Below are 24692 nucleotides of genomic sequence, written 5' to 3' on the forward strand. Positions count from 1 at the left end.
AACACAACGCGCAGGCATCTGGGCAGTGTCATTACAGTGCACATCCAGCAACCAATCCACCGTTCGGCGATTCTTAGCATGCAGGCTCACGACCAGTCAGAGTGTTTCAAAGATATAGTAGACCTCAATTCTGAAGCTCCTCATCATGTGTGATATATATACTTCTCACTCTTTATGTACAATTCTCATACAGTGTGACGCAATTCAGCCGTTCCGGTCTTGCTATACTTTTTCAACCATCCTAAAACTTCTTCATGCCATTTGAGAGAGTTCTTTTGATTGATCACCCAATGATTCTCCTTGGGAAAATAGAGGAATCGACTATCAATTCCACGTCTTTGCAACAAGGTAAACGCAGAAATACCTTCGCTATCCGTCAAACGATAATCCTTTCCACCATGAATCACCAACATTGGCGTTTCCCATTTATCGGCAAATCGTTCGGGAGACCATTGCAGGAATTTTTCACGTACGTTTGGATCGTATAAGGGACCGCCTGCTTCATGTTCAGGGAAATAGAGTTCTTCTGTGGCATAGTACATTCCTTGAATACTAAAGATACCATCATGACAAACAAGACCTTTATACATCTTGTCTTCGTTATGACCTTGAATCCAATTCATCATATACCCACCGTACGAAGCACCTGCAGCCACCACTCGAGATCTGTCCAAGGTTGACACGTTGTCAAGTACGTACTTTGTTCCTAATTGAATGTCTTGCAAAGGAGCACCACCCAATTGCCCCAAGATTTCCTCTTGATATGCTTGTCCATACCCTGTACTTCCTGCAGGATTGAATGCAACAACGACAAATCCCTGAGCAGCAAAGACCAATTGATTCCAACGTGCACTCCATGAATTCACCCAAGCGCCTTCTGGTCCACCATGAACAAGCACGGCCAATGGATACTGACCTTTGGCATTTTCATCGTATCCTGGAGGCTTGACAAGCCAAGCATATGCATCACGACCGTTTGCACCAGGGTAAGCGAAATGCTCAGCTTCTGCGCCAAAGTCTACTTTGAACAAAGAGCTGCTTTTTGATTGTCCAAAGTTGGTCAATGGGACAGCATGGGATTGCAAAAGATTGGATTGATCCTGAATCTTTTTCGATACGAGACAGACTTCTGCTGGTCCTCGAAGAGTTGAGGCAGAGACTAACCATTCATCTGCGTGAGCTGTACGCAAGACTGAACCAACTGCACCTTCCTCTGTCTGCCAAGCGACCTCATGTTTGTCAACCGTTGTCAATTTATCGCCATCTTCACCGCCGCCTCTGTGCAATTCAATGGTGAATAAACGTTTTTGCGCTTGGTTTTCCACTGTTCCCACCAAACTTTTTCCATCTCGTGTGAAATCGATAGTGGCTGGTGACAATTGCCATTCAGGCAAGATTGTTGCTATGGTGCCTGTAGAAACATGCGCGATAGTGATTCGATTGCGATCCGCTTCGTAGCGATTATCATACATTTGCAACCAAACCAAATGATTACCCTTTGGTGAAAAGTTTGGTGATGAAGATGCACCATGATCTCCGGCATTGATCATTTTAGGTGGCTCACTACCATCGAGAGGAACAATATAGATGTTATGCTTTGTCGTAATGGCAGCAGAGACATCAGGATCTCTAGCAGTGAAAGCAACATGTGTAGCACTGACTGCAAAGTCACCCGTATCACCAAAAGGCGCAACAGGAGATTCTAATTTGACTCCATTTAGCAAATTACGGAAAGGACTTGCAAATGACCAGTGCGGCTTGTGTATGGCATCAGCGAGAGACCAATGAGCGCCATTTGAACCTCCATGTCTGGTAAGATCTACCGAGAATAGTTGGCTTCTCTTTCCAGGATAAAGCCAGGTGTCCCAATGACGAATCATAAGGCTATCGTACACTTTCACATTCTCCCATTCTTTGACTTCTTCGCTTTCTTCGTGTTCAGTGACGCGGGTCAGATCACCGTCTGCGTATACTTGAGCAGAGAAGGTGAGAGTGGCATGACCATCTTTGGTATTGGGAGCCAATTGAATATTCTCAACGGAAGCGGGAAAGATGCCCACGAATTTTCCATGCTTTTCCTCTTTGTGAACATGTGCGTGTGATTTGACAGCTTGATCGATTGATTTGATGTAGAGTGTTTTATCACTCAAGTACAAAACTTCTGTATCGGATAACCAATATCCTTCACTTGCTTTTGTGGTCAAGATTGCATGATTGGACTCATCGATTGTGGAGTTTGCTTTAGCGGATGATCCTGTTGGAATTTCGATGAGTAATAATTTCTTTTCTGTTTCCTTTTTTTCGAAGCTATACCTTTTCACACCAACGATTGCATGCGTTCCAGCAGGATTGGTTGCCAATCCTCCCAAACTGTGTGCTTCAATAGCACGCTTTGGTGTCAAGACAGGACGTCTTGCTTGATGTTCATCAGGATTGATATGAGTCATTTCGTTGACGATTGAGGGAGAGAGAATGACGGTAAGAAGAAGGATCAAGATTGGCCCATGCGTTGATTTAGCTAGAAGAGGAGCAATGTCATCCCCCCGCATACTTTACACGCGGTCATAAATTATGCCTTAAATCCGTATAAAGCCAAAGAGGTACACACACACACACAAACGTCCTTTTGTCAACGGGCAGGCAGACCGCGGTTGTTCGGTGGGTCACCCGACTCGCACGTAAGGTTAATTAATAGGCGCGGGGGGGGGACAGCGCAATGCACAGTTAGACCGAGAAGATTGCTAATTAAATTGATGATTAAATTGATAAGGAAGATCAAAGTCATTACAGCATCCATCACTACTCCCTCTCTCCCTCACAAAGTAGATGGCCATTCAAACAAAACCACCTTTCTTCTTGCAACCAAGTCTAAGGCTAAGACCATGGTTCGTGGTGTTGAGCGTGGCAGGAGCAACTGTTTTACCTTCTTACCTTAATGGCGCTTTAACAGTTGCTCTTCCTTCCATAGGTGCTCAAATTGGACTTTCACCAGCCGAATGGAGTTGGCCAATGACAGTGCTTTCCTTGGTCAATGGTGCTTTCTTACTCATCAGTGGTGGTTTAGCAGATTCATTCGGTCGTCGTGGAATGTTCCTGTGCGGTATTGCATGGATGATGGTCTTTTCCATTGCTTTAGCATTTATTCGTCAAAGTACGCCTTTCATTGCAATGTCCGGTGTTTTGGGATTCGGTGCTGCTCTTTTGGCACCTGCAGGAACGGGCATTATTGGTGAGTCATTGCCCGATGGGAAATTCAAGAATGGAGCATTTGCTGCTTTGGGTGCAGGTCAACCGGTTGGATTCATTATTGGACTGCTTCTAGGAGGCGTGTTTGGAAGTCAATTCTTTGTATTATATGTCATAAATGCCGTTGCAGCAGCTGTATTCGGATTTGCAGCATGGTGTTGCTTACCTTTAGACGGCGAACGAATCATCATCGTACAACGAGGAGCGCAAGGACGAGAAGATTTAGCAATCCTCAATGGAAGACGCGATATCAGTGGCTCTGGTGAAGTCAGAAGGGCTGCACCTCTCAAAGCATTCGATTGGTTCGGTGCAATTTTATGCACTTCCGGTATGGTCATGTTCACTTTAGGTATCGCTTTCTCAGGAACAGAAAAGAGAGGTTGGGCTAGTGTGCCAGTCATTTCAATGGTTCCGATCGGTGCATCGCTCATGTTAAGTTTCTTTTTGTGGGAAGTACAAGTGCAACGTCAAACATCTTCTATTGTTGGAGGTGCAAATGAAAGACAACAACGAATTGAACCTTCTCTACGTGCTCCTCTTATTCCGCCTAGTATTTGGTCTGCACCTTGTTTTGCATCGTTGCTGGCAACAATCTTTTTCTCTTGGCTATCGTTCAACACACTGACATACTACTGCACGCTATACTTTCAAGAAGTTCAAGAACTTAAGCCATTGGCAACATCTATTCGCTTCTTGCCAATGATCGGCGTAGGATTGCTGATGAACATCTTGGGAGGATATCTCGTGGACAAGGTCAGCGCTTTTTGGCTAATCTTGTCAGGATTGGCAGGAAGTGTGGGATCTTGCTTGATCTTTATCTTTATGGACCCAAAAGCCGGATACGAAAAGGGAATGTTGTGGGTCATGTTCTTAATTGTCTTTACAGACATTTTCTATCCTGCAGCACAATTATTCGCATGTTATACAGTCGGTCCAAGAAGGTCTGCTTTGGCAGGAAGCCTGTTCAACGTAACCACCCGTCTAGCTACTTCTATCGGATTAGCTGCCAGTACATCGATCACCACGTATGTGACAGACAAGTATACCCGCGAACATTCCACCACAACGCCAGAAGCATACAGAGAAGCACGATTAGCAGGTTATCGCGCTGCTGGATGGTTATGTGTCGCTTTCACCTTGCTTGCGTTGGCTTTGGTCGTGTTGACTTTACGAAATGTAGGAGTGGTAGGCAAGATTGCTGCTTCACGAGAAGGTCCCAATAATGATCGATCAGTTTCAGCTTCTTCCTCCAGAGCAGCCTTGCATCGCACGCATACCCCTCCTTCCCACACACCAAACGGAAGAGGTTCACCGGTTGGTACGCCATCATTGGCGGATTCAATTGCACTGCAAAATTTGAACGAGCATGGCATAGCGGCTGATGAGTTGGCCGTTGAGAACATCATCACACCTGTTGCACAAGTTCATAAACGTGGATTACGAGCTGATGAGGCTTATTTGGGTGGCACAATCACACCACCTGAAACGAATGCTTACAAGACTGGAATTGCCCCGAAAAGGTCTCAATAAATGTATGTACAATAATGTATACAAGTGCAAATGCCCTATACCTTTTTTTGTTTATCGGTGTTGCTGATTTGCCTTTTTGGCTGCTAGATTACGCAAAACTGTTTGACGAATTTTATCTTTTGTAGCTTGACTTTGTTTTAGGCCCGAATGAGATTTGCTCAATTTGAGTAATGAAGCTTTACTGAGTTGTCTGCCTGTTGCTGCTTGACTCATCCTTAGCCGAGTTTCAAGAGAAAGTGGTTTCCCTTTACGAGATTCACTCATTCGTTTTGCATGTTGCATCCTTCTCTCTGGCGTCCAATTCGACTTTCGACTCTGCTTCTTTGAGGGGGAGGTCTCAGGGTGCTTTCCAGTTTTATCTACTACCTTTGCAGTCCAGTTCGGAACTGGTCGACCGTCACTGGCGTTTTGAACCTGATGTAAAAGGTCAGATTGCTGATTGGTAGATTCACCTTGTGACTTTTTTGCGACTGGAGACTGATTGTCTGCAGCTGAACTTCCAGTCGCCAAGGTTAACCATTCTGGTTCTACATCATCGGGTGAGAGCATTGAAAGAACTGCGCTGGAAACTGCTAGAGCTTGAACAATGAATTGCAACAGAAGAAACATTATTGAACTACACGGGCTGGTCGTCAAGAGAACAGAGACTACTCATGTCCAACTTTATCAATTTGCATTATGGACCTGCAATAGCCCCGAATCATTTGAAAAGTAGTTCATATGTTTTTTGCCCATCCCTGAGCTACACGGGCTAATGTATCTAATGAATGCTGTGATTCATCACATTGGGATGATGTGCGGATGCCGCAATGATTATTTTTGTTTAGGTAAAGTCTGGTGAGGATCTTGTAGCATCTCTTTCTTCATTTGTTTCGATCTCCTAAGTGACTCAGCTATCTTTTGTTTTGTAGCTTCACTTTTACACTTTCCTAGTCGAGATTTTCTCATTTTTTCCTTTGTTTCCTGGCTTTTCAATTTTCCTGTCAAAGCTTTACTTAACTTCATTTTCACGTCATTTGAATGGGGTTTTCCTAATCTTCGAGCACGACTTAGTTGACTTTGCATTGCTTTCCTTTCTTCCGTCCAAGATGCCCGTATCTTGGCTTTGTATTCGGGGCCACGAGTGAAAGTCTGTAAACGAGCAAGCTCGGCTTGTCTTTTACGGCGCTCTGGTGTCCATGAAGCACGAATGCTTTCAATATGTTCAGGCGATAGGAAGTGCGAACCTTTTTTCTTTTGAACAGGCTGATTGGCAGCTGAGACTGGTGTGGAGACTTCCACGTTAAGTTGAGCGGTTTGTAGAGTTTGAATTGGGTTCCCACTCTTCTCTCTGCTGGTCGATTGTTGTGACTCACCACCGGTCGCAAGTGTTAGCCAGCCAGAATCAATCTCACCAGGAGAGATAGGAGCATATGCTCTTCCGAGGATGACTAGGACCAGCAGCGGAACTCGAAACAGTTGCATGGTGAAAATGAACATCATGGTAAGATCAAGCGATGTTTTTTGTACTGAGACTAAATCCCTTCTTTTGAGTGTAAAACTACAGGCCCCGACGAAACGCATTCTCCATCTCAAGCTCTACTCTTCTAACAACCTATTCAATGAATATGTCACGCAAATAAAAATAGACGCCCTTTTATGAGTAAAACAGGATAATTCCTCAGATAGGGATGCTACATTTCTTCGATCAGGACGAAGCACCGTTGTGACTATGAACGAAATATCCCGTGTAAGGTAGCTTAATCGTCTTTCAGTGGTGTTTTGTCAATGATCTGTAGCATTTCCTTCTTTCTTTGTATTACTCTTTTAATTGATTCGGATATCTTTTGCTTAGTAGCTTCGCTTTTACGCTTGCCTAATGAAGCTTGTCGCAGTTTTTCCCTTACTTCTTGCTTTGTTGTTCTTCCCATTAAAGCTTGACTTACTTTTAACTTCCTTTCAGTTGAATGAGTTTGACCCAAAAGACGATTACGAAAGAGTAAGCTTTGTCTTTCCCTTCTTTCCTTTGTCCAAGCAGCAGAAATCTTTGCACGATGAGAAGGCGTGATAGTGTATGTTGGCTTTCTGGCTTTTTGTACAGGTGGTGATCTTATTTCTGGTTTAGGTTTAGGCATTGCTAAAGACTGTTGAACAAGCAAGGCGCTAGAAGCTGTGTCATCAAGATAAGGAGAGATAGCTGGCTTTACAGAAATCAGAAGATCACTTGAACCAAAGTCTGAGTTTGAAGTTTCGATAGGATATGCGAAAAAAAGTCTGCAAATACATGCGAGGATGAATAAGTAGCGAATCAACATCTTTGCACTTTCTGGTAGTGAGAGCTTGATAAAAGAACAGAAGGCATTACATGGATCTGCCGCTACTCAAGAGCATCGAGCACAGCAATTCTACACAATCACGAAGGCGCTACATAAACAAAGAAAATAGTGTACGCAAACAAAGCCCATGAATTTACGGTGCAGAGCACAAAGGCTATTTACCCTTTTGCCTCTTTGTCTGGTGGTTGCTTATCACTCTTTCGCTCCCTTTGCTCCCTTGTTCGTTTTTTGGTTTCTCGTATCTTTTGTATTGTAGCTTCACTTGGCTTATGACCCAAATGAGCTTTTCGCATCTTCTCTCGAGTTGCGTCACTGACTATTCTACCTGTTTTCTTTGGTTTCATGTCCTTCTTTGATTCTTCGCTTAAGACCTTTCCGATTCTCAGTCTACGACTTGTTTCTCGTTGTTTCATTCTCTTCTCCGGAGTCCAATAAGCTCGGTGTTTCTCGATGGTTTCATACGTTCTAGTGTACTGCCCTCTTCCCCGTGGTAGTGTGCTTTTGCAAGGTTTCTTGTTTGGCATATTATCCTCATTGCGCTGTGTCATCGTCGAAGCTTGCTGCATGGGTGCTTCTTGCGGGTGTTGCTGATGGTGTTGCTGTACGTGACTTGATGAAGATTGATGTCTGGCCGAAGAGGCCTGCACTTCTTGCACACCACTTGATGATCCCGTCGCTAAAGTAAGCCAATCGCGATCATCATTTTTGGGAGAAACTGTTGAACGTACTCCAACAAAGACTGATGAGATCGCAAAAATTGATTGAAGTAGTGTTTGTGTTCTCATTTTTCTCATTTCTGGTTGGTGGTAACTTTCAGAGAAGGAACTGGCACAACCACATTCTTTACGGCCGGGAAATGCACTTTTTATCATAAGACCCGAGAGCAACAAACAGTATGAAAGAAAGACAAACGAAAGTGTGAAACAAGCCGCAATGCTACGGATTCTTTCTTTGAATCTCCTTTTTGAGAGCATGTACTTTGAACATGGCATCGGACAGCTTCTTTTTATGAGATTCTGTCTTGGATACTTTCACACGACTTTTTTTCATATTTTCTCGGGCTTGCAGTGTATGCTTCCTGCCTCTGTTTATAATTGCTATTTTTTGTCCAAACTTTTGTCTTCTTTCTTTCGTCCAGCTCGCCCGTATTTTCGCTCTCGTCTCCGAGTTTTTAAAATATCTACTTGTTGGTCTTTCAAGAGAATTTTGGATAGAGGGTGTGGAGCCAGTCATGACGTTTGGGACCGATGATGGCAAGTCATTCCGCACATTTTTGGTAAGTAATCCGTCAATATGACCTTGTTGTGCCTGTGTTTGTTGTTCGCTTAGTCCCAGTGTCAACCAGCCAGGCTCTACATCGCCAGGCATTAATACTCCTTTTGTGAACGAAAAGGTAGCTAAAGCAAGGATGGAAAGTGTGCAAATCAACATTTTGGTACTTTCTCTCATGATGGCAAGAGGAAAGGGGAATGCGAGCGGATGCGTACAAAAGAAACTACGCAAATTCAACATGTATGCGGGAGAAGCCCCGCTATGACAATACACATTTCGAGAAAGAGGAAACTGATCTAAGGATAAAGATGTAAAGAGATGTTGAGCAAGGAAGGTTATTCTTCTTGTATTTTTGGCTTTTGATCTTTCCCTTTGACTGTTTCTTTTGCCCGTTTTGCAGCATAATGTCTCGTAAGTGCATCAGAGATTTTTATGATTGTATCCGGCTTTGTCTTCATACCCTTTCGCTTTCTACTTATCTTTTTTCTTGTCTCCAATGTTACTGTTCTGCCTTTGGCTGTGAAAGCAGGAGTTTTCTTATTCCTTTCTCTCATCATTTCACCCCATTTTTGTCTCCTCTCTTCAGTCCATTTTGCTCGCATTTTTGCTCTTGTCACGGGACTCTTGAAGTACTTAGTCGTTCCTGGTGAGTGGAGGCTTGATGTGGAAGGATTCGCACCTATCTCTATATTCGGACTTGCTCTTGCAGCATCATCCAGTTGAAGATTATGCGAATGGCTCTGTTCAGCATGTTCATGCCCTGCCTGATTACCCTGTTGAGAAAGAGTAGGATTTGTAGCTAATGTAAGCCAGCCAGGTTCGATATCTTCGGGCTTCAAGGTTCCATGTGTATATCGAATAGCAAGTGAAATAAGAATGAAGGCTCTGTACAGCAGCATGCTGCCTTCTCTAGATATGATGGCAAGAGCAAAAGGGACGCAAGATAAAGCTCGCAAGACATTTTCGCAAACGCATAAATTCTGTAGCCCCGGCGAAAGAGTACAACAGAAGAGGAAATGAAAGAGAACTATCGCGATGCAGTTCGAAATCATTGTGGTTCTTTGAACTTTTGTTCCTTTTTGAGAGCATGTGATCGTTTGATTGCTTCTCGAATTTTATCTTTTGTAGCTTGACTTCTTTTCGTGCCTAAACGACTTTTGGTCATTTTCGCTCGAGATTCTTTTGAATGAACAAATCCTGTCTTTGACTTTCGAGTAATTTCCGCTTGTGTCTTTCTCCTTTCTTCTGTCCAAGATGCCCTTATCTTAGCTTTGTATTCGGGACCACGATTGAAAGTCTGCAAACGAGCAAGTTCGGATTGCCTTTTACGGCGCTCTGGTGTCCATGCAGCACGAATTCTTTCGATCTGTTCAGGTGTTTTGATGTGTTGACCTTTTCTCTTTTTGACAGGCTGTTCGATAGGTACGACTGGTGTGGGAGCATCACTAGTAGATTGAGCGGAATGCGGATCATGAATTGGGCTTCCACTTTTCTGTTCGCTAGCAGGCTGATGTGAACCTTCACCTGTTGCCAGTATTAGCCAGCCAGAATCTACATCACCAGGAGAAATGGGAGCAAATGCTCTTCCAGATATGGTCAAAAGTAGCAGTGCAACTTGGATCAAATGCATTATGAGAATGATTCCATATCATTACCCTGAGTGAAAGAGTAAATCATGCTGCCTGAACGAAAGTGAAACAATTTCGTTGGACGGGGTAAATTTTTAAGCCCCGAACACACATTTCCAGAGCATAACCAACAACTTTATTACCATCAAATTTCAAGTCCGAAGACCCGAGTGTTGTCTGTCGTGATAGCATTCAGTCGGAGAGTATTTCGGCCGCGCAAGAAATTGCTCCATATCTCTCTTTGTGTAAATTCATTCAGGGCAAAGGGTGAAATCTTGTAAGTCTATCATAACATTGACCCTCTTGAATATCAACTTTTGATGAAAGATGAAAACGTGTGCATTCTAGTACATTAGGGTAGTTGTTGTCATGATCGAAATTGCCGCCGGAATTCATCATAATTAATTTTTTAGTGTCTTGTCGTAAAAAAAGGGCTGTGTGCCATTGTGTTGTTGTTTGATTTACGCGTTAATTTGATCTGCAGGCTCATTGTTTGATACCTGTGGAGGGTTTAAATCACATTGACAGGCGTTACGCACGCATAATAGCCGCGGATTGATTGAATGCATACGCCAAGAATCGGGCGGTATAACCGAATGTATGCCATTTGCTCTTCTTCTTCTTCTTTGAACCATGTTAAAATGCCAAGCCATTCCTGATGTGCACTTTACTCCATCATCCCAATCAATCTTACAAAGATGTCTGCACCTTCAACTGCTGCACCAGAATCATCTGAATTAAAACCAAATCATCCAGGCGCAGCAGGCGTTCATCATCGAAATCGAGATTTTTATTCACAAAATAAACCAATTCCTTCTATTCAACGATTTTTCAAAAGAGGCTTAGTTGATGTAATCACAAATCTAAGGGAAGGTGATAGCGAATCAGAAGAAGAAAAAGATAGTACAGCAAAGGAAGGTAAAGGATTCTTGGGAACCGATAAACTTGGTCAAAAGATTGCAGAACGTGAACAGAGCAAGAGCAAATCACAAAATCAAATTGACATCAACGAAGCACAAGCACAAACAGAAGATCTATCTCAATCCTCACAAGCAAGTCAAACCAACAAAAATGCCGCATCAGTCACAAGACGAACACATAAATCTAGATTAGTCGATGATCCAATCACAGGCAAAAAGGTATACGTTCATGATGTGGGTAAACGTGAATACGATCGTGCAATGCAAAACGCTGATCAAATCGGTCAAGCATCTAACCATGGACAATCAAGTGGACCAGCGGCTTCCATGGCAGCAAGTACGAGCAAAAGTGATTTAACACCATTAAATACCAAACTTCCACCACTTCCACCGAAAGACTCTGGAGATGCTAAGGTACAAGTTTCGTCACCCGTCTCGATGCAAGGAACAAGCTCTCCTACTATGGGTAGATGGGGAAGTTTGCGCAGGAAAAAGTCAAATGGTGTGATGACGGGCGGGAAAGGTCATGCTCGAAAACAAAGTAAAAACGGGTCTTTGTTCCGACGTAGTATGAGTAGCGACGATGATGACGAGGATGGAGATGAAACGCAAACACAGAGCAATATCGCACGATCGAAAAAAATAAATGAGGTGGACAACGTACTCAGTATGCCATTCCCTCCTCTGCAAAATCTGCCGACTTCCGTTTTAAAGATTCATCCGTTCTTGTTGCCTGCTTTTGCTTTATGGTCCGCATTGTTGATCTTTGGAGTTGTTCATCCTGCTCTTAGTGTGATCGGTGCAGCTTGGCTAGGATGGTGGGCTCACAAGAAGCTTCAGGAAGGTGCCGAGGATAACAGATGGGAGCGTGAAAGACAAAGAGGACGGCAGGCAAGAAACCCGCCAAAGGATCGTAAGCAAACATCTTTTGATGAAGTTGGGGAAGCGCAAGAAGGTGTAAAAGAAGGAGCAGAATGGCTAAATGCCATCATGGAAGGATTATGGGCGGTGATGAATCCGGAGTTATTTTCGAGTATGGGAGCAACGTTGGAAGATGTGATGCAAGCCTCTATCCCAAAGTTCATTCATGCGGTCAAGGTGGAAGATTTAGCCCAGGGAAGTACACCTTTACGTATGACTGGATTCAGAGTATTGCCGGATGCCGAAGCAAAAGATCTTCAAGCTGCCTCACAAGAGCATCTCCGCCAGGAAAGAACGAAAGAAGAGAAAAAGCTTAGTCAGCAGGAAGGCTTCGATGATGACGATTCTTCCAATAAAAAGAAAAAGGCAGAGGATTTAGGCGGAACTTTCATCAATCTCGAACTTAGCTTCGTGTACAGGGCAAGACCAACGGCAGATACTGTTGCAAGTAAAAGTCGAAATGCTCATCTGTTGATCAAATTTTGGGTTGGTGCAAAAAAGCTCGTAACGGTGCCTTTACCTGTTTGGGTAGAAATCAAAGGTATCGTTGGTAGTGTTCGTACTCGTGTTCAACTGACTCCCGATCCACCATTCATCAAGAACGTTACATTCAGCTTTATGGGATTGCCAAGAGTAGGGGTTGAAGTGATTCCATTACACATTAATACCAGCAATATCCCTCTCTTGTCTGGATTCATTCAAGGCTCAATCGATGCTGCCTTGGGTGAATATTGCGCACCTTCTTCACTCACAATGGATATGGGTGAAATGTTGATGGGCGATAATATCAAACGTGAAGTGGACGCATTGGGAGTGGCAGTGATTTATATTCATTCTGCGCACGATTTGGAAAAACAAGACGTACAGGGATCCAGCGACCCCTACTGTACAATTCAATTGGCAAAGTATGGAAAGGTGCAATACGCTACTAGGGTCGCATTGGATGATCTGTCACCGCGATGGGAAGAACGGTATGTGATGTTAATTCATCCTGAAGCTGTTCGTGCTCGTGAAAAGATTAGTGTTGGTTTGTGGGACTCTGATCGCTTCAGTGCTGATGATATTCTCGGACGGGCAGAAGTGGATTTACTGGAATTAGTAAAGAGACCTGGCCGTTTATTCCGTCGAACGGACACACTTGTTGGATTGACGCAAGATTCTAAGAAGCAAGGTCTGTTACACTGGTCAGTTGGCTTCTTTGCCAAAACGCCGAACAAGAGACGATTAACAAGTGACGAAGCACGTAAAATAGAAGAGGAAGAAACCGAACTTGTCGATAGTCAAGATCCTGACGCAATTGATGTGAAAGAGGTGGAGGTAGGGAAAGACTTTCATATCAACAAAGACAACAAGGATGAATTGGCTCAAGAAACGGCTGATATTCATCGAGAGTTGAAAGAACTACATCTTGATCAGTATGACAGTAGAATCACTTCTCAACAAACACGTCATATCGAACATGCAGTTGCATTTGAACCTCCAAACCCCGCTTTGCCGTCTGGTGTTTTGTCGATGCAAGTGCATCAAATCTCCAAACTGGAAGTAACGGATTCGCGTAGTCAACGTAATGTTGGAACAAAAGGACGAAGAATGGGGCAAGCAGGCCAACAAGTCGACTCAGTGGACACGGATGAAGACAAACCTAACGCACCAAGTGCATATGTGACAATCATCTTAAATGATGAAACTGTATTCAGATCGCGTACGAAAGCTTTGAGTACCAATCCATTCTACAATGCAGGTACAGAACGATTTATCCGTGATTGGCGTAGAACGTTGGTCATGTTTGTTGTTTATGACAATCGGTTACGGGAAGATGATGCAATCTTGGGTGTCGTTCCGATCAAATTGACCGATTTGTTCCAATCTACTTCTCAAGCCACATCTGTTTTCCCGCTTGCGGGTGGTGTTGGACGTGGTCATTTGCGTGTTTCGCTGCTATTTAGACCGATTCAAGCTCTGAGCAGACATAAAGAGAAACTTGGATGGGATATCGGAACGATGCGAATTTTATCTTCTTTGAATGCGAGTGAGATGATCGACGGCCAAGAAGGTGCAAATGTGCTTTCTTCTGCAAGTATTCGAGCACGTACACTAGCTGGCCAACATCGAATTTCATCAAGACGTGCGAAGTACACTGATAAGCGCGAGAAGGGAGAAGTTGAATGGTATTTACGTAAAGAAGAATTCCCAGTCAAAGTTCCGGTCAGGCGTAGATATGCAACGCCTTTTGTGATCGAATTTCGAACATATTCTGCTTTGGGTCTGCATAAAACGGTTGCAATGTCTATTCTTTGGATGCAAGATGTCGCCGATGACGAGATTCTCGACTATTGTCTGCCGATCTGGCGAGCAAAAGAAGGAGGAGATTTCCATCGACTACAACAAAACTATCACAATTTCCGTAAAGAAGAAGAAGCTCACCGATTTGGAGTGGAAAAGATGGGTTCTTTGCAAGTCAAGTTGCAGTTCAAAAGTGGGGTTGGTAAGATTCACACCAAATTTGAATCGATCAACCCTGATGCAAAATGTGTGATGGATGCATGGAGAGCATGTACTTCTGTTGGTTTACGAAGTGTGATGGGAGATTTCTCAGATATGCGATGGAATACGAAAGGGATGCCTATGGATCAAGTACGAGAAAGTCGTGATTTAGGACAAGAAGAAGGTCAACGACCTGGACATTCACGTCAACGATCATCTGCTTCTGGTCGTTCTGCCAAATCTAAATCTTCTGTGGTTGAATCAGCATCAGAAGATGAAAGCGAGGATGAAGAAAGAAGAGAGAGGAGGGTACCTGTTGAAGGTGAACCGAGTGAGAGTGAAAGTGATTATGATGAAGAGGAGAACACGGCGGGAGAATATGCAAATGAGGAAAGCATTTTGGATAGATTACGTAATTGGAAGGACGAAAGGAAGGAACTGCATAGGCAACATAAAGGATTAAATCAATATAAAGGCGTTCGAACAGTAACTTGGATTGGCAGAGGAATTCGTGATCGTGGTAGTAGAGCTGCAAACAGTTTGACATTGCAAGACCGTAGAGCCGGACAAGTGGAGACAGAGTTGTGAAAGGGTATTGAGCAGCAGCAGCATTATCTGTATAGTATACATAATCTATCATTTCTTATCAAATGGTGTGTGTCATGAACCTTGATCCGGGAACGCGTCGGTTGATATAAGTTTGATGGCCATGTATGCAAGCAGAAACACGAACAAACGACACATTTCATCGTTCGTGGGACAGGAGACATGCAATGTGATGCACCGGATCCGATGATAGGTTCATTGATGTGTGATATGTACTTGTTGTCGTCGCTTTCCGTTGAAACCGGTTTCCATCAGTTTTCAAGTTCTATTTTCCTCCCGCTGTCGATGTGATATGAGCCTTCTATCATAATAATCATTTCTCTGACAAAATCTAGACCGCACTCCCGAATGCAAAATGAACTAAGCGCATATGAAATGGTCCAATGATGCACATAGAACACATTGATTGGGATGTGATGAGTCGAATTCATTTCGTTGACGATGCAGTTTTTCATCCGAGGTCTTGGCAATGAAAGGTATAAGAAGCGGCCCTTTTTCTTTGATAATTCCTTCCTGTCCCCCCAACTCAACTCACTCCATCCTCCTCCAATCGAAACCTCTTTTCCCTCTCAAGCACCGATCGACACCTTCTTCCAATCATCATGATGAAATCAACATTCTTTCTTTCAATCTTGTCAATCTTATTCGTTGCAAGTCATGGCGTTGAAGCGGCAAGCTCTGCAAAAATGATTCGTAGAACAACGCACAAAGGAAAACCTTTTATTTTGGACGGCAAGGATGGTATTTCGTATGAGGTGAGTAGAAGAGAGAATTACCATGAAGATTGCAATCAATTGACAGTCATTTCTACAGTGTACACCCTTACCAAGCCATCATCCAAAACACCATCATCCTTCTCATCATCCGCACCCTCATCCACACGCCAGCTCTACAAGCTCCTCAAAAGTGAAGACCACCACATTTCATCATTCAACTACGGCCACTTCAACCAGTACATCAGGTGATCCAACTACCAACACGAAGACACGCAGTACAGGCACGCCTACGAGCAGCACTTCCACTGACGTCACTTCAACTGCCAAGCCTACCAGTAACACCGCTACTGATTCTACTTCAACGATCACGAGTACAAGTGAGAGTATTCGTACGTTCACACGTAGTGGTACAACCACTTCCACCACTCCAACGACAACAAGCCGTGCCCCTGACAGCACAGCTACGACCTGTCCACCAGGCTATTCTGAAGTCAAACAAGGTGACCGTTACATCTCTCAGGATTCAGATTTGATCGACTTGAAAGGATTGACGATTGATTTAAACATTCTCAACTTTGGCAAAAGTGGTAAACAAGAAGATTCAAAAACAGTTCCCGCTTCTGATGATTCGATCTGCACAACTTCAACTTGTTGCGTTAAAGCTGATCCGGGTAAATGTCCCAACGGTTATCAAACTGCAAGACGTGGTGATACAATGATTGTTGAGCAAGATAATGATTTAGTGGACTTGAAGGGACTTACGATCAATTTGGACATTTTGAACTTTGGTGGATCAGCAGCAAAGAAACAAAAAGCTCAAAACGGTCAACGATGCGATGCAGAAACGTGTTGTTATCAAGAAGGTTCAGGTTTTACCGAAATTGATCAGGACAACGACTTAATTGATGCTAAAGGAATCAATATTGATTTGTGCATTCTCAGCGGAACATGTTAATTTGTTGGCTGTCTCTCTGTCAAAGTGTCACCTATTCCCTCCTCCCTCTCCGCCTCCACCCTCACTTTTCCTTTGATCCGTACTCAACCGGATCGCAAGAGCGTTATGCTTTTGATCGTCATGATTTGTTTTGCAACGGTTACCTAATTCGATTTCATTTTGTCTCACACCTTAATTTGAATGAAAGTCTGGACAAACTTATATAAGGTGGAGTAAGGAGTAAGAATACATATACAAATGGCAGCTATATCCTATGCAAGCAAGAAGGAAGACTCTTTTTATCGTCATACGCTAATGCAAAAACTCTCCTTAGCGTGTGACCTCCTTGCCTTTTCTTAGCGTAGGGTCGCTTCTATCCGATTGTGATCCGATTATAACCTTAAAATAGAAGAATTCGATAAAAAGGCTCGAACGTTTTAATCACCACCACGTGGATTCTATCAATATCATCTTTTTGCCGATGGACATCCTTACTCGTTTGCTTATTCGCCGTTTAGCGTGATGCACATCCTTCGGCCAGCCAAGAAGCGACAACGGACGGCCTCTTTCTCACTCACTCATTCACTCAACAAAAAGTGAGACACACTTTAACTTTAATCTTTGTTATATCTTTTAGCGCGGCACGCTTATGTTCCTAGTCTAAGTAAGCAGAAGAGAAGAAGATTTGTTAAACACTCACTGTTTACGTACCTTTGTATCTGAAACTGATTGAAACTGATTGAAATCATTGTTATTTTCCGCATTTGGATATCCCGTTGAATGGTCATCATCATTTTATATAAAACATGCTTGTGGGGTCATTATCGCTCAAAGTGGTTAGATCCGTGGTCTCCGTGTTTTTCACTGTACTTCATTTCCCAACCAGCGAACGGATCCTCTGTATGATTCTATAGAATGAGCGAGGGCCTCAAACGGATGTCTTTCAAACCCGGACGAGTAAATCGGAATATTCTAAATTCGATCTATGTGTCAGTGCCACAAATTGGCAATGATTTCAATTTAAGCTTTCATTCAAAGTGTACTACTATACAAACAAACATACATTAATTAATTTCTTTGTTGCCGTTGAGGTCTTTTTTGCCCCTACTTCTTCTTGCGCAAGGGTTATGGCATGCAGCAAGGCTAAGGTGGGACTAAGGGTGCATATACAACAAAGTAGGGAGTGGCCCATTGCGTGGATGAAGGAAGAACAGCATGCTGATGCTTATTCATTCAAACAGGCGCGTAAGGGCAGGCGCAATAATGACAAAAGTGCGCTTGCTTAGTTAGTGTAACTGCATCGGAGTCCGTTGGCCCTGAAATCATACGTCTTCTTATTGCCCTTACCCTTCAAGCTATGTCCCACACCCTATTTTTAGTCATTACGGCATTATGATGCAGTAAACAATAGAGTTCACAATCAATGTATGTACTGTACTGCACATCTTGTACGCTATTAACGGAGAGGCTGAACGGGGTAATTGAGATAAACGATCCGCGCATTGTTCTCTTTCCTTTACGGCTTCTCCTGTTCCTAGTCTAGAAACTCCAATCATGCACCAACTAAAAAGATCATTTCATTCATTCACGGATCGCTTTCCCACATCTTTTGATCGGCAAAAGAAGGGGTTACACAGAACATGACTAAGAGGTGAAAATTCAGTGTAAGCATACTATAGAACAATCACCCGCATATCCGGAAAACTTATCCTTATTGACTCCTCAATCGAGATATGCGACATTTTAATTAACACGGGCATCAATCTATGTACGTTAACCTTACAGTTCAAAGACCGATACATCAGTTGACCCTTTTCCTCCAGGGGCCCATGGCTATCCGCTCTTCCTTCTAAGAAGTCTCACTATGAACTTGATAGTCATGCAGCTTATATCAATTTGCATGAATTATACTGTCACTTGCATGTTAAGACATGATTTCCCTTCTTGAGTAGTCTATCATTGTTTGCATGTCTCGGGACGGTATCCCTTTTTATGAGGTCTTGTCTCAGATGGAAGTCCAAGCACATGTGAACAATCTCCTGATCGATGCAAAGTTCTTTCTGCCCTGCGTTTGAGCCTCTTCTGTGATCTTTTTCCGTTAAAGTGCGAAGGACCTTTTTTGGGGTTGCCGAAAAGAACATGCTTCCAACATTTTAAACATATAAAAGACGGCCTTTTAATTCAATTTTCATTTCAAAATCACGAACCCCATCAAGGTCCATTCATCTTGACCTTTTCCCCCCTCCCCCTCTTTCATCACTCTCCCTTTCCCTTTCCCTACACATTCATTATCCGATTACATCATCATGGCTCGTTTTTTCTTCACAGCACCACTTTTAATGGTGGCACTTGCTTTGGGATTGGCAAGTTCAGAAGCTCGTGCTGCTCCACGTAGAGTAGGAAATGAAATCAGATCAAACAAGATCAATCCAAGTGAAATTGATCAAGCAATTGAACTTTTACGTCGTGCAAATTACGATTTCGCAGGTCATCTTCATAATGACTTGGAAAGACGTGGTCAATCTGAAGAGAAATGGACATTGTGGGGTGGAGGTTACACATGTCATGTGAGTTTATTCAATTCTCACGGTGGAAATTATTCTTTACTGACTTTCTTCTTTCATTTCAGTGCTCTGGAAAAGGAAACGGCGGCGGTTCAGGTAGCAGTGGCAGCTCTTCTGGCGGAGGCGGCCAATACAACAACGGAGGCAATGGTGGCAATGGAGGCAATGGAGGCAATGGAGGCAACGGCGGAGGCAACAGTGGAGGCAATGGTGGCAATGGAGGCAATGGAGGCAACGGTGGCAATGGAGGCAACGGCGGAGGCAACAGTGGAGGCAATGGAGGCAATGGAGGCCAAGGTGGCAATGGTGGCAACGGTGGATCAGGTTCAGGAGGCTCAAACCCCCCATCTGGCGGAAACGGTTCAAACCCTCCATCTGGCGGAAATGGCTCAAACCCTCCATCTGGCGGAAACGGTTCAAACCCTCCATCTGGCGGAAATGGTTCAAACCCTCCATCTGGCGGAAACGGTTCAAACCCTCCAACAGGCGGCGGTGGCGGCCAAACCCCTCCCACAGGCGGAAATGGACAATGCCCACCCGGTTATCAACCCGCTCATCAAGGTGATGTCATTCAAGTCAATCATAATGATTTAGTCGACTTGAGTGGATTGACCATTGATTTGAACATCTTGAACTTCGGTTCAGATGGTAAACAATCTGCCACACAAAACGAACCAATCACAAGCTCGCCAAAATGCAACTCTGACACTTGCTGCTACAAACCCAACGGAAATTGCCCAAGCGGTTACCAATACGTTAGCAAAGGAAACGTTTACCAAGAGAACGACAACGATCTTTTGGATTTGAGTGGATTAACCGTGAACCTTGATATTTTGAACTTCTTCCAAAACGCCGCTCAAACTTCTGAATCCAAACCTGCTTCCGATAAACCAACTTGCCAAAGTGATGCTTGCTGTGTTAAGCCCGTAGGTAGTGCACCTCCCGGTACATGTCCCTCTGGATATACTAAAGCAAGCAACGGTGACGTTATTCAAATCAACCACAACGACTTGATCGACGCTAGCGGTGCTGATGTTGTTCTCAACTTGCTCAACTTTGGATCCAATGGTCAACAAACTGGTGGCTCTCAAGTTCTCGCAAAAAGTCAACCAAAGTGCGATGCTGATACATGCTGTTACAAGCCTCTTCCAGGAAGCAATGGCGGCGTTTGCCCCCCAGGAAGCGCACCTGTCTCTCAAGGTAACATCATTCAAAAATCTGATAACGACCTCCTCGATTTGAGTGATGCTTCCGTTGTCTTGAACATTCTCAACTTTGGATCGAACGGTAAACAAACTGGCCAATCAACTGCATCTCCAAAAGATCAGACAGTATGCACTTCTACCACTTGCTGCGTTTCATCCGGATCTGGTGGTAGTGGTTCGGGTGGTGAACAACCACACTGCCCCAGTGGTTACGCCCCAATCAGCCAAGGTAACATCATCCAAAAATCCGACAACGATCTTCTTGACTTGAGTGATGCTTCCGTTGTCTTGAACATCCTCAACTTTGGATCCAATGGCCAACAAACCGGTTCAGAGACCGCCAAGGGAAGTGACAGCACAAAGTGCAACTCAGCTTGGTGCTGTGCTAAAGGTAATGGAGGAAACGGATCAGGAAGTGGTGGTGAACAACCACACTGCCCCAGTGGTTACGCCCCAATCAGCCAAGGTAACATCATTCAAAAATCCGACAATGACCTTCTCGATTTGAGCGACGCTTCCGTTGTCTTGAACATCCTCAACTTTGGATCCAATGGCCAACAAACCGGATCAGAAACTGCAAAGGGAAGCGATAGCACAAAGTGCAACTCAGCCTGGTGCTGTGCTAAGGGTAATGGAGGAAACGGATCAGGAAGTGGTGGTGAACAACCACACTGCCCCAGTGGTTACGCCCCAATCAGCCAAGGTAACATCATCCAAAAATCCGACAATGACCTTCTCGATTTGAGCGACGCTTCCGTTGTTTTGAACATCCTCAACTTTGGATCTAATGGTCAACAAACTGGATCAGAGACCGCCAAGGGAAGTGACAGCACTAAGTGCAACTCAGCTTGGTGCTGTGCTAAAGGTAACGGAGGAAACGGATCAGGAAGTGGTGGTGAACAACCACACTGCCCCAGTGGTTACGCCCCAATCAGCCAAGGTAACATCATCCAAAAGTCTGACAATGACCTTCTCGATTTGAGCGACGCTTCCGTTGTTTTGAACATCCTCAACTTTGGATCTAATGGTCAACAAACTGGATCAGAGACCGCCAAGGGAAGCGATAGCACAAAGTGCAACTCAGCTTGGTGCTGTGCTAAAGGCAATGGAGGAAGCGGATCCGGATCAGGAAGTGGTGGTGACAAACAACCTCACTGCCCCAGCGGTTACGCCCCAATCAGCCAAGGTAACATCATCCAAAAATCCGACAACGATCTCCTTGACTTAAGTGACGCATCCGTTGTTTTGAACATCCTCAACTTTGGATCTAATGGTAAACAAACTGGATCAGAGACCGCCAAGGGAAGTGACAGCACTAAGTGCAACTCAGCTTGGTGCTGTGCTAAAGGTAATGGAGGAAGCGGATCCGGATCAGGAAGTGGCGGTGACAAACAACCACACTGCCCTAGCGGTTACGCCCCAATCAGCCAAGGTAACATCATCCAAAAGTCTGACAACGATCTTCTTGATTTGAGCGACGCTTCTGTTACCTTGAACATCCTCAACTTTGGATCCAATGGTCAACAAACTGGATCAGAAACTGCAAAGGGAAGCGATAGCACAAAGTGCAACTCAGCCTGGTGCTGTGCTAAAGGCAATGGAGGATCCGGATCCGGATCGGGAAGCGGTGGTAACAAACAGCCAAGTTGCCCAAGCGGATACAGCCCAGTGAGCCAAGGAAACATCATCCAAAAGTCTGACAATGATCTCCTTGACTTGAGTGGCCTTTCCGTCACTTTGAACATTCTCAACTTTGGCTCCAACGGTCAACAGACTGGATCGGAAAGCGCAAAAGGAAGTGATAGCACAAAATGCGACTCATCCTGGTGCTGTGTTAAGAAAGATTAAACACGAACACACTCTCTCATTTTCTTCTTCTTCTAAAACCCCTCTTTTATCATAATTCGCCCTCTTCGTTTGATGCTCACCTGCTTGCATATTTGCGCGGTTCGAGATCACGAGTTGAGCTGGCACCTTCTTTAAAACGGTTATTTGTCATCTATATCTCCATAGCATACATTCTTTCAAAAATATTCTCGGGAACAAAGATGAACAATTACATATCCTATCCTTATTCATTGTTTGATATTTTGGCGTGTTAGCAAGTGGCTTTCTCTCCGATCTTCACGGACGATTCCGTTTAAGGAAGGAATGATGGCTGAGTTTACTTTGTGTTGGGATTCTTGAATGATGACTTGGGCTACTTAGGATTGGATGTAAGTAGGTTTTGGCCAGAAAGACTCCAATAATAGCTTGCTAAAGCCTTTCTCGATCATTCTCGATTGCGGTATTTTATGATCAACACTTATCACCGCGGGTTTTGCTTATGAAACGGTGTCCGAAGAGAAGCCACATCCCTGTATGATTATGTATGTAAAACAGGATGACGCCACGTGATGATTGATCGCCTCACTTTAATGATGTTGGTGGATAAGAAAGGATTGTTAGTTTTATGGTGATTGTTGTGGCAGGTAACTCGGCCTGGACCCTTTTGCTGTAATTTTAAGCTGTGTGTTTGCCCGTGGCTTGAGTTTTTTAAAGCCAACTTAGGCATCTTGCAGTACACAATGGATAGACCTTACTTACTTTTACACGCCACGCCACGCGCAGGGCTAAGCGTGTAAAGATCCCTTCTTGTTTACTACGCGTCAAGACTAGTGCCACTTTTCAGGCACAACACAACAACAACACAAAGGGGAAAGTTCGGTTGAATGCATTCATTCTTCGTGGCAATTCACACTCATCCTCTTGAAAGGAAATATGTAGGAACCGAATATCAAACACTTTGCCATTGGTTTGGGAAATATATTCCGATGCTTGAAGATCTTACTAAAACTGCATTATATGCACTGATTCAGGTAAGTCTTCTGGTGCTCCGACAATCTCCTCACAAAGGCATAAACGATCTAGACCCAAACATGCAACACTCCGATTGTCAAAGTGTTCTCTACCTTTACTCAGCTTAGTGAATACCTTTTTCAGATCTGTCAACTTATCCGCTTGTTTGGAAGAATATTTTAGTCTGTTTACCACGCCTTTTTTTCATGCAAGCAATCGCCGCTCTTACCTCTTTAACGCCACCGATCGTGACAATCATTTCTTGAAAATGTTCAACGGGACCCTTGCAATGATATAGAATGGTATAAAAACATGCTGGAGAATCTTGATATCATTCCATCCCCCTTCCGACTAACAACGACAACACAAACAACAATCATGGAGTATATGCCAGAACTCTCACCATCATCATGCTCTGATGAGACATTGATCGGTACACCTGAATCACCTTCAAAGACTTTATTAGATGCTATGAATATACTCAAAATCATTCCCCTGCAAGAACAAAACCCTTTTGGTACCCTTATACCTGAACCGGTTGAGGTAGTCCTTCATCAAGAGTCTGAGAAAAAGCCTACCCGACCACAACTTCAACGAAGGAACGCAATCTCTAATCAATCTTCCAATGATGACACAATCGTTTGCCATGGTCCTTTGTATGGGGCGGTATTTGGAAATGTTTCAGGAGGAGCGGGTAATCTTGCATTTGAATCAAGTTATTTCGCAGCAAAGAAGTCAAGCATAAAAAAGCTTGAATCAAGCGTTTCCTCATCACCTTCTATTGCTTACTATCTTTCTCCTACGTATGGATTGCCTGAGAACCCGTTTGATTCTTTACCTTCCCCCTCTGTAAAGGAAGCGGCAGATGTTCCGGACGATGTACGATCCGCTTTCTCATCCGATGAATCAAGCGAAAGTGAAGAAGTCATTGCTTCCTCTTCTCGCATTCGCAAAGTACGCAGATCTCCCTTGACCAGATCACCTGCATCATTTTCACTTTCCACTCTTTTGGATCATGCTCCAAGTCCTCCGATCCGATCAAATGACGAAAAAGCTTCACTTTCTGCACCTTGTGGAGAAAATTTGATTCGAGCAAATAGAAGATTCTTTGATGCAATTCAAGCCAACAACGGCGAAGAAAAAGAGAATTTCCATCTAACGTTACCTGGAGAAGAATTTGATAAATTCACAACCTTTAAACAAAGAAAAAGACAATCTTCACAACGTATCACATTACAGCAAGTTGCGTTGCAGGCTGGTCATATTGCTTCTTTGCGTAGGCATGGATTGGGCGTCGTTAGCAGATAATGAAGGAAAGAGAGCAAATTGTACTTTTATAAATATACCTACTCTATCTTGCATAAATTAAAAAGCTTATCTTGAGATCGGATTTTTCAGTCTACTTTAGCAATTTTCACGCATTGAAACCCGTTGTACGTCCTGATGACATCAGCAGCACACAGCAGCGGTATCAAATGTTCCGGGTAAGGGGCATTCAACGAGACGCAACAAC

The 24692-nt window shown here is 43.8% G+C and overlaps 10 protein-coding genes across 10 annotated transcripts; 5 read left to right on the forward strand and 5 right to left on the reverse strand.

Moving 5' to 3' along the window:
* Positions 1–221: 221 nt before the first annotated feature.
* FA14DRAFT_114739 (alpha/beta-hydrolase) lies at positions 222–1991 on the reverse strand (the record flags this gene model as incomplete). Its single annotated transcript, XM_025496070.1, has 1 exon — positions 222–1991. A coding segment is annotated over one exon (1770 nt), but the record flags the coding sequence as incomplete, so codon positions are not given.
* A 795-nt stretch (positions 1992–2786) lies between these two features.
* On the forward strand, positions 2787–4917 carry FA14DRAFT_161161 (uncharacterized protein). Its single transcript, XM_025498983.1, has one exon. It carries the CDS (start codon positions 2827–2829, stop codon positions 4774–4776), a length of 1950 nt encoding a protein of 649 aa, XP_025353465.1. The 5' UTR covers positions 2787–2826; the 3' UTR covers positions 4777–4917.
* A 672-nt stretch (positions 4918–5589) lies between these two features.
* On the reverse strand, positions 5590–6258 carry FA14DRAFT_185014 (uncharacterized protein; the record flags this gene model as incomplete). Its single annotated transcript, XM_025501421.1, has 1 exon — positions 5590–6258. The coding sequence occupies one exon, from the start codon at positions 6256–6258 to the stop codon at positions 5590–5592; it is 669 nt and encodes a 222-aa protein (XP_025353466.1).
* A 127-nt stretch (positions 6259–6385) lies between these two features.
* FA14DRAFT_56317 (uncharacterized protein) lies at positions 6386–7548 on the reverse strand. The gene has a single exon (XM_025502533.1). It carries the CDS (start codon positions 7068–7070, stop codon positions 6516–6518), a length of 555 nt encoding a protein of 184 aa, XP_025353467.1. The 5' UTR covers positions 7071–7548; the 3' UTR covers positions 6386–6515.
* FA14DRAFT_56326 (uncharacterized protein) lies at positions 7160–8439 on the reverse strand. Its single transcript, XM_025502534.1, has one exon. The coding sequence runs from the start codon at positions 8081–8083 to the stop codon at positions 7250–7252; it is 834 nt and encodes a 277-aa protein (XP_025353468.1). The 5' UTR covers positions 8084–8439; the 3' UTR covers positions 7160–7249.
* Positions 8440–9411: 972 nt separating this feature from the next.
* On the reverse strand, positions 9412–9993 carry FA14DRAFT_155866 (uncharacterized protein; the record flags this gene model as incomplete). Its single annotated transcript, XM_025497788.1, has 1 exon — positions 9412–9993. One exon carries the CDS (start codon positions 9991–9993, stop codon positions 9412–9414), a length of 582 nt encoding a protein of 193 aa, XP_025353469.1.
* Positions 9994–10624: 631 nt separating this feature from the next.
* On the forward strand, positions 10625–14904 carry FA14DRAFT_146898 (uncharacterized protein; the record flags this gene model as incomplete). The annotated part of the gene is made up of 3 exons (XM_025497332.1): positions 10625–11194; positions 11513–14500; positions 14639–14904. Exons 1-3 carry the CDS (start codon positions 10690–10692, stop codon positions 14902–14904), a joined length of 3759 nt encoding a protein of 1252 aa, XP_025353470.1. The 5' UTR covers positions 10625–10689.
* A 620-nt stretch (positions 14905–15524) lies between these two features.
* FA14DRAFT_179823 (uncharacterized protein) lies at positions 15525–16593 on the forward strand (the record flags this gene model as incomplete). The annotated part of the gene is made up of 2 exons (XM_025500955.1): positions 15525–15677; positions 15736–16593. 2 exons carry the CDS (start codon positions 15525–15527, stop codon positions 16591–16593), a joined length of 1011 nt encoding a protein of 336 aa, XP_025353471.1.
* Positions 16594–18878: 2285 nt separating this feature from the next.
* Positions 18879–22189, forward strand: FA14DRAFT_179824 (uncharacterized protein; the record flags this gene model as incomplete). The annotated part of the gene is made up of 2 exons (XM_025500956.1): positions 18879–19139; positions 19202–22189. 2 exons carry the CDS (start codon positions 18879–18881, stop codon positions 22187–22189), a joined length of 3249 nt encoding a protein of 1082 aa, XP_025353472.1.
* A 918-nt stretch (positions 22190–23107) lies between these two features.
* On the forward strand, positions 23108–24552 carry FA14DRAFT_190354 (uncharacterized protein). Its single transcript, XM_025501788.1, has 2 exons — positions 23108–23199; positions 23324–24552. Exon 2 carries the CDS (start codon positions 23492–23494, stop codon positions 24485–24487), a length of 996 nt encoding a protein of 331 aa, XP_025353473.1. The 5' UTR covers positions 23108–23199; positions 23324–23491; the 3' UTR covers positions 24488–24552.
* Positions 24553–24692: the final 140 nt, after the last annotated feature.

Source organism: Meira miltonrushii, assembly GCF_003144205.1.
Source record: "Meira miltonrushii strain MCA 3882 unplaced genomic scaffold FA14scaffold_3, whole genome shotgun sequence".
Taxonomy (NCBI): domain Eukaryota; kingdom Fungi; phylum Basidiomycota; class Exobasidiomycetes; order Exobasidiales; family Brachybasidiaceae; genus Meira; species Meira miltonrushii.

Excerpts from the sequence above, each read along its gene's own strand:
- FA14DRAFT_56326 (XM_025502534.1), bottom strand. The coding sequence starts at position 8,083 with ATGCCATGTTCAAAGTACATGCTCTCAAAAAGGAGATTCAAAGAAAGA.
- FA14DRAFT_190354 (XM_025501788.1), top strand. The coding sequence starts at position 23,492 with ATGCTGGAGAATCTTGATATCATTCCATCCCCCTTCCGACTAACAACG.
- FA14DRAFT_56317 (XM_025502533.1), bottom strand. The coding sequence starts at position 7,070 with ATGTTGATTCGCTACTTATTCATCCTCGCATGTATTTGCAGACTTTTT.
- FA14DRAFT_161161 (XM_025498983.1), top strand. The coding sequence starts at position 2,827 with ATGGCCATTCAAACAAAACCACCTTTCTTCTTGCAACCAAGTCTAAGG.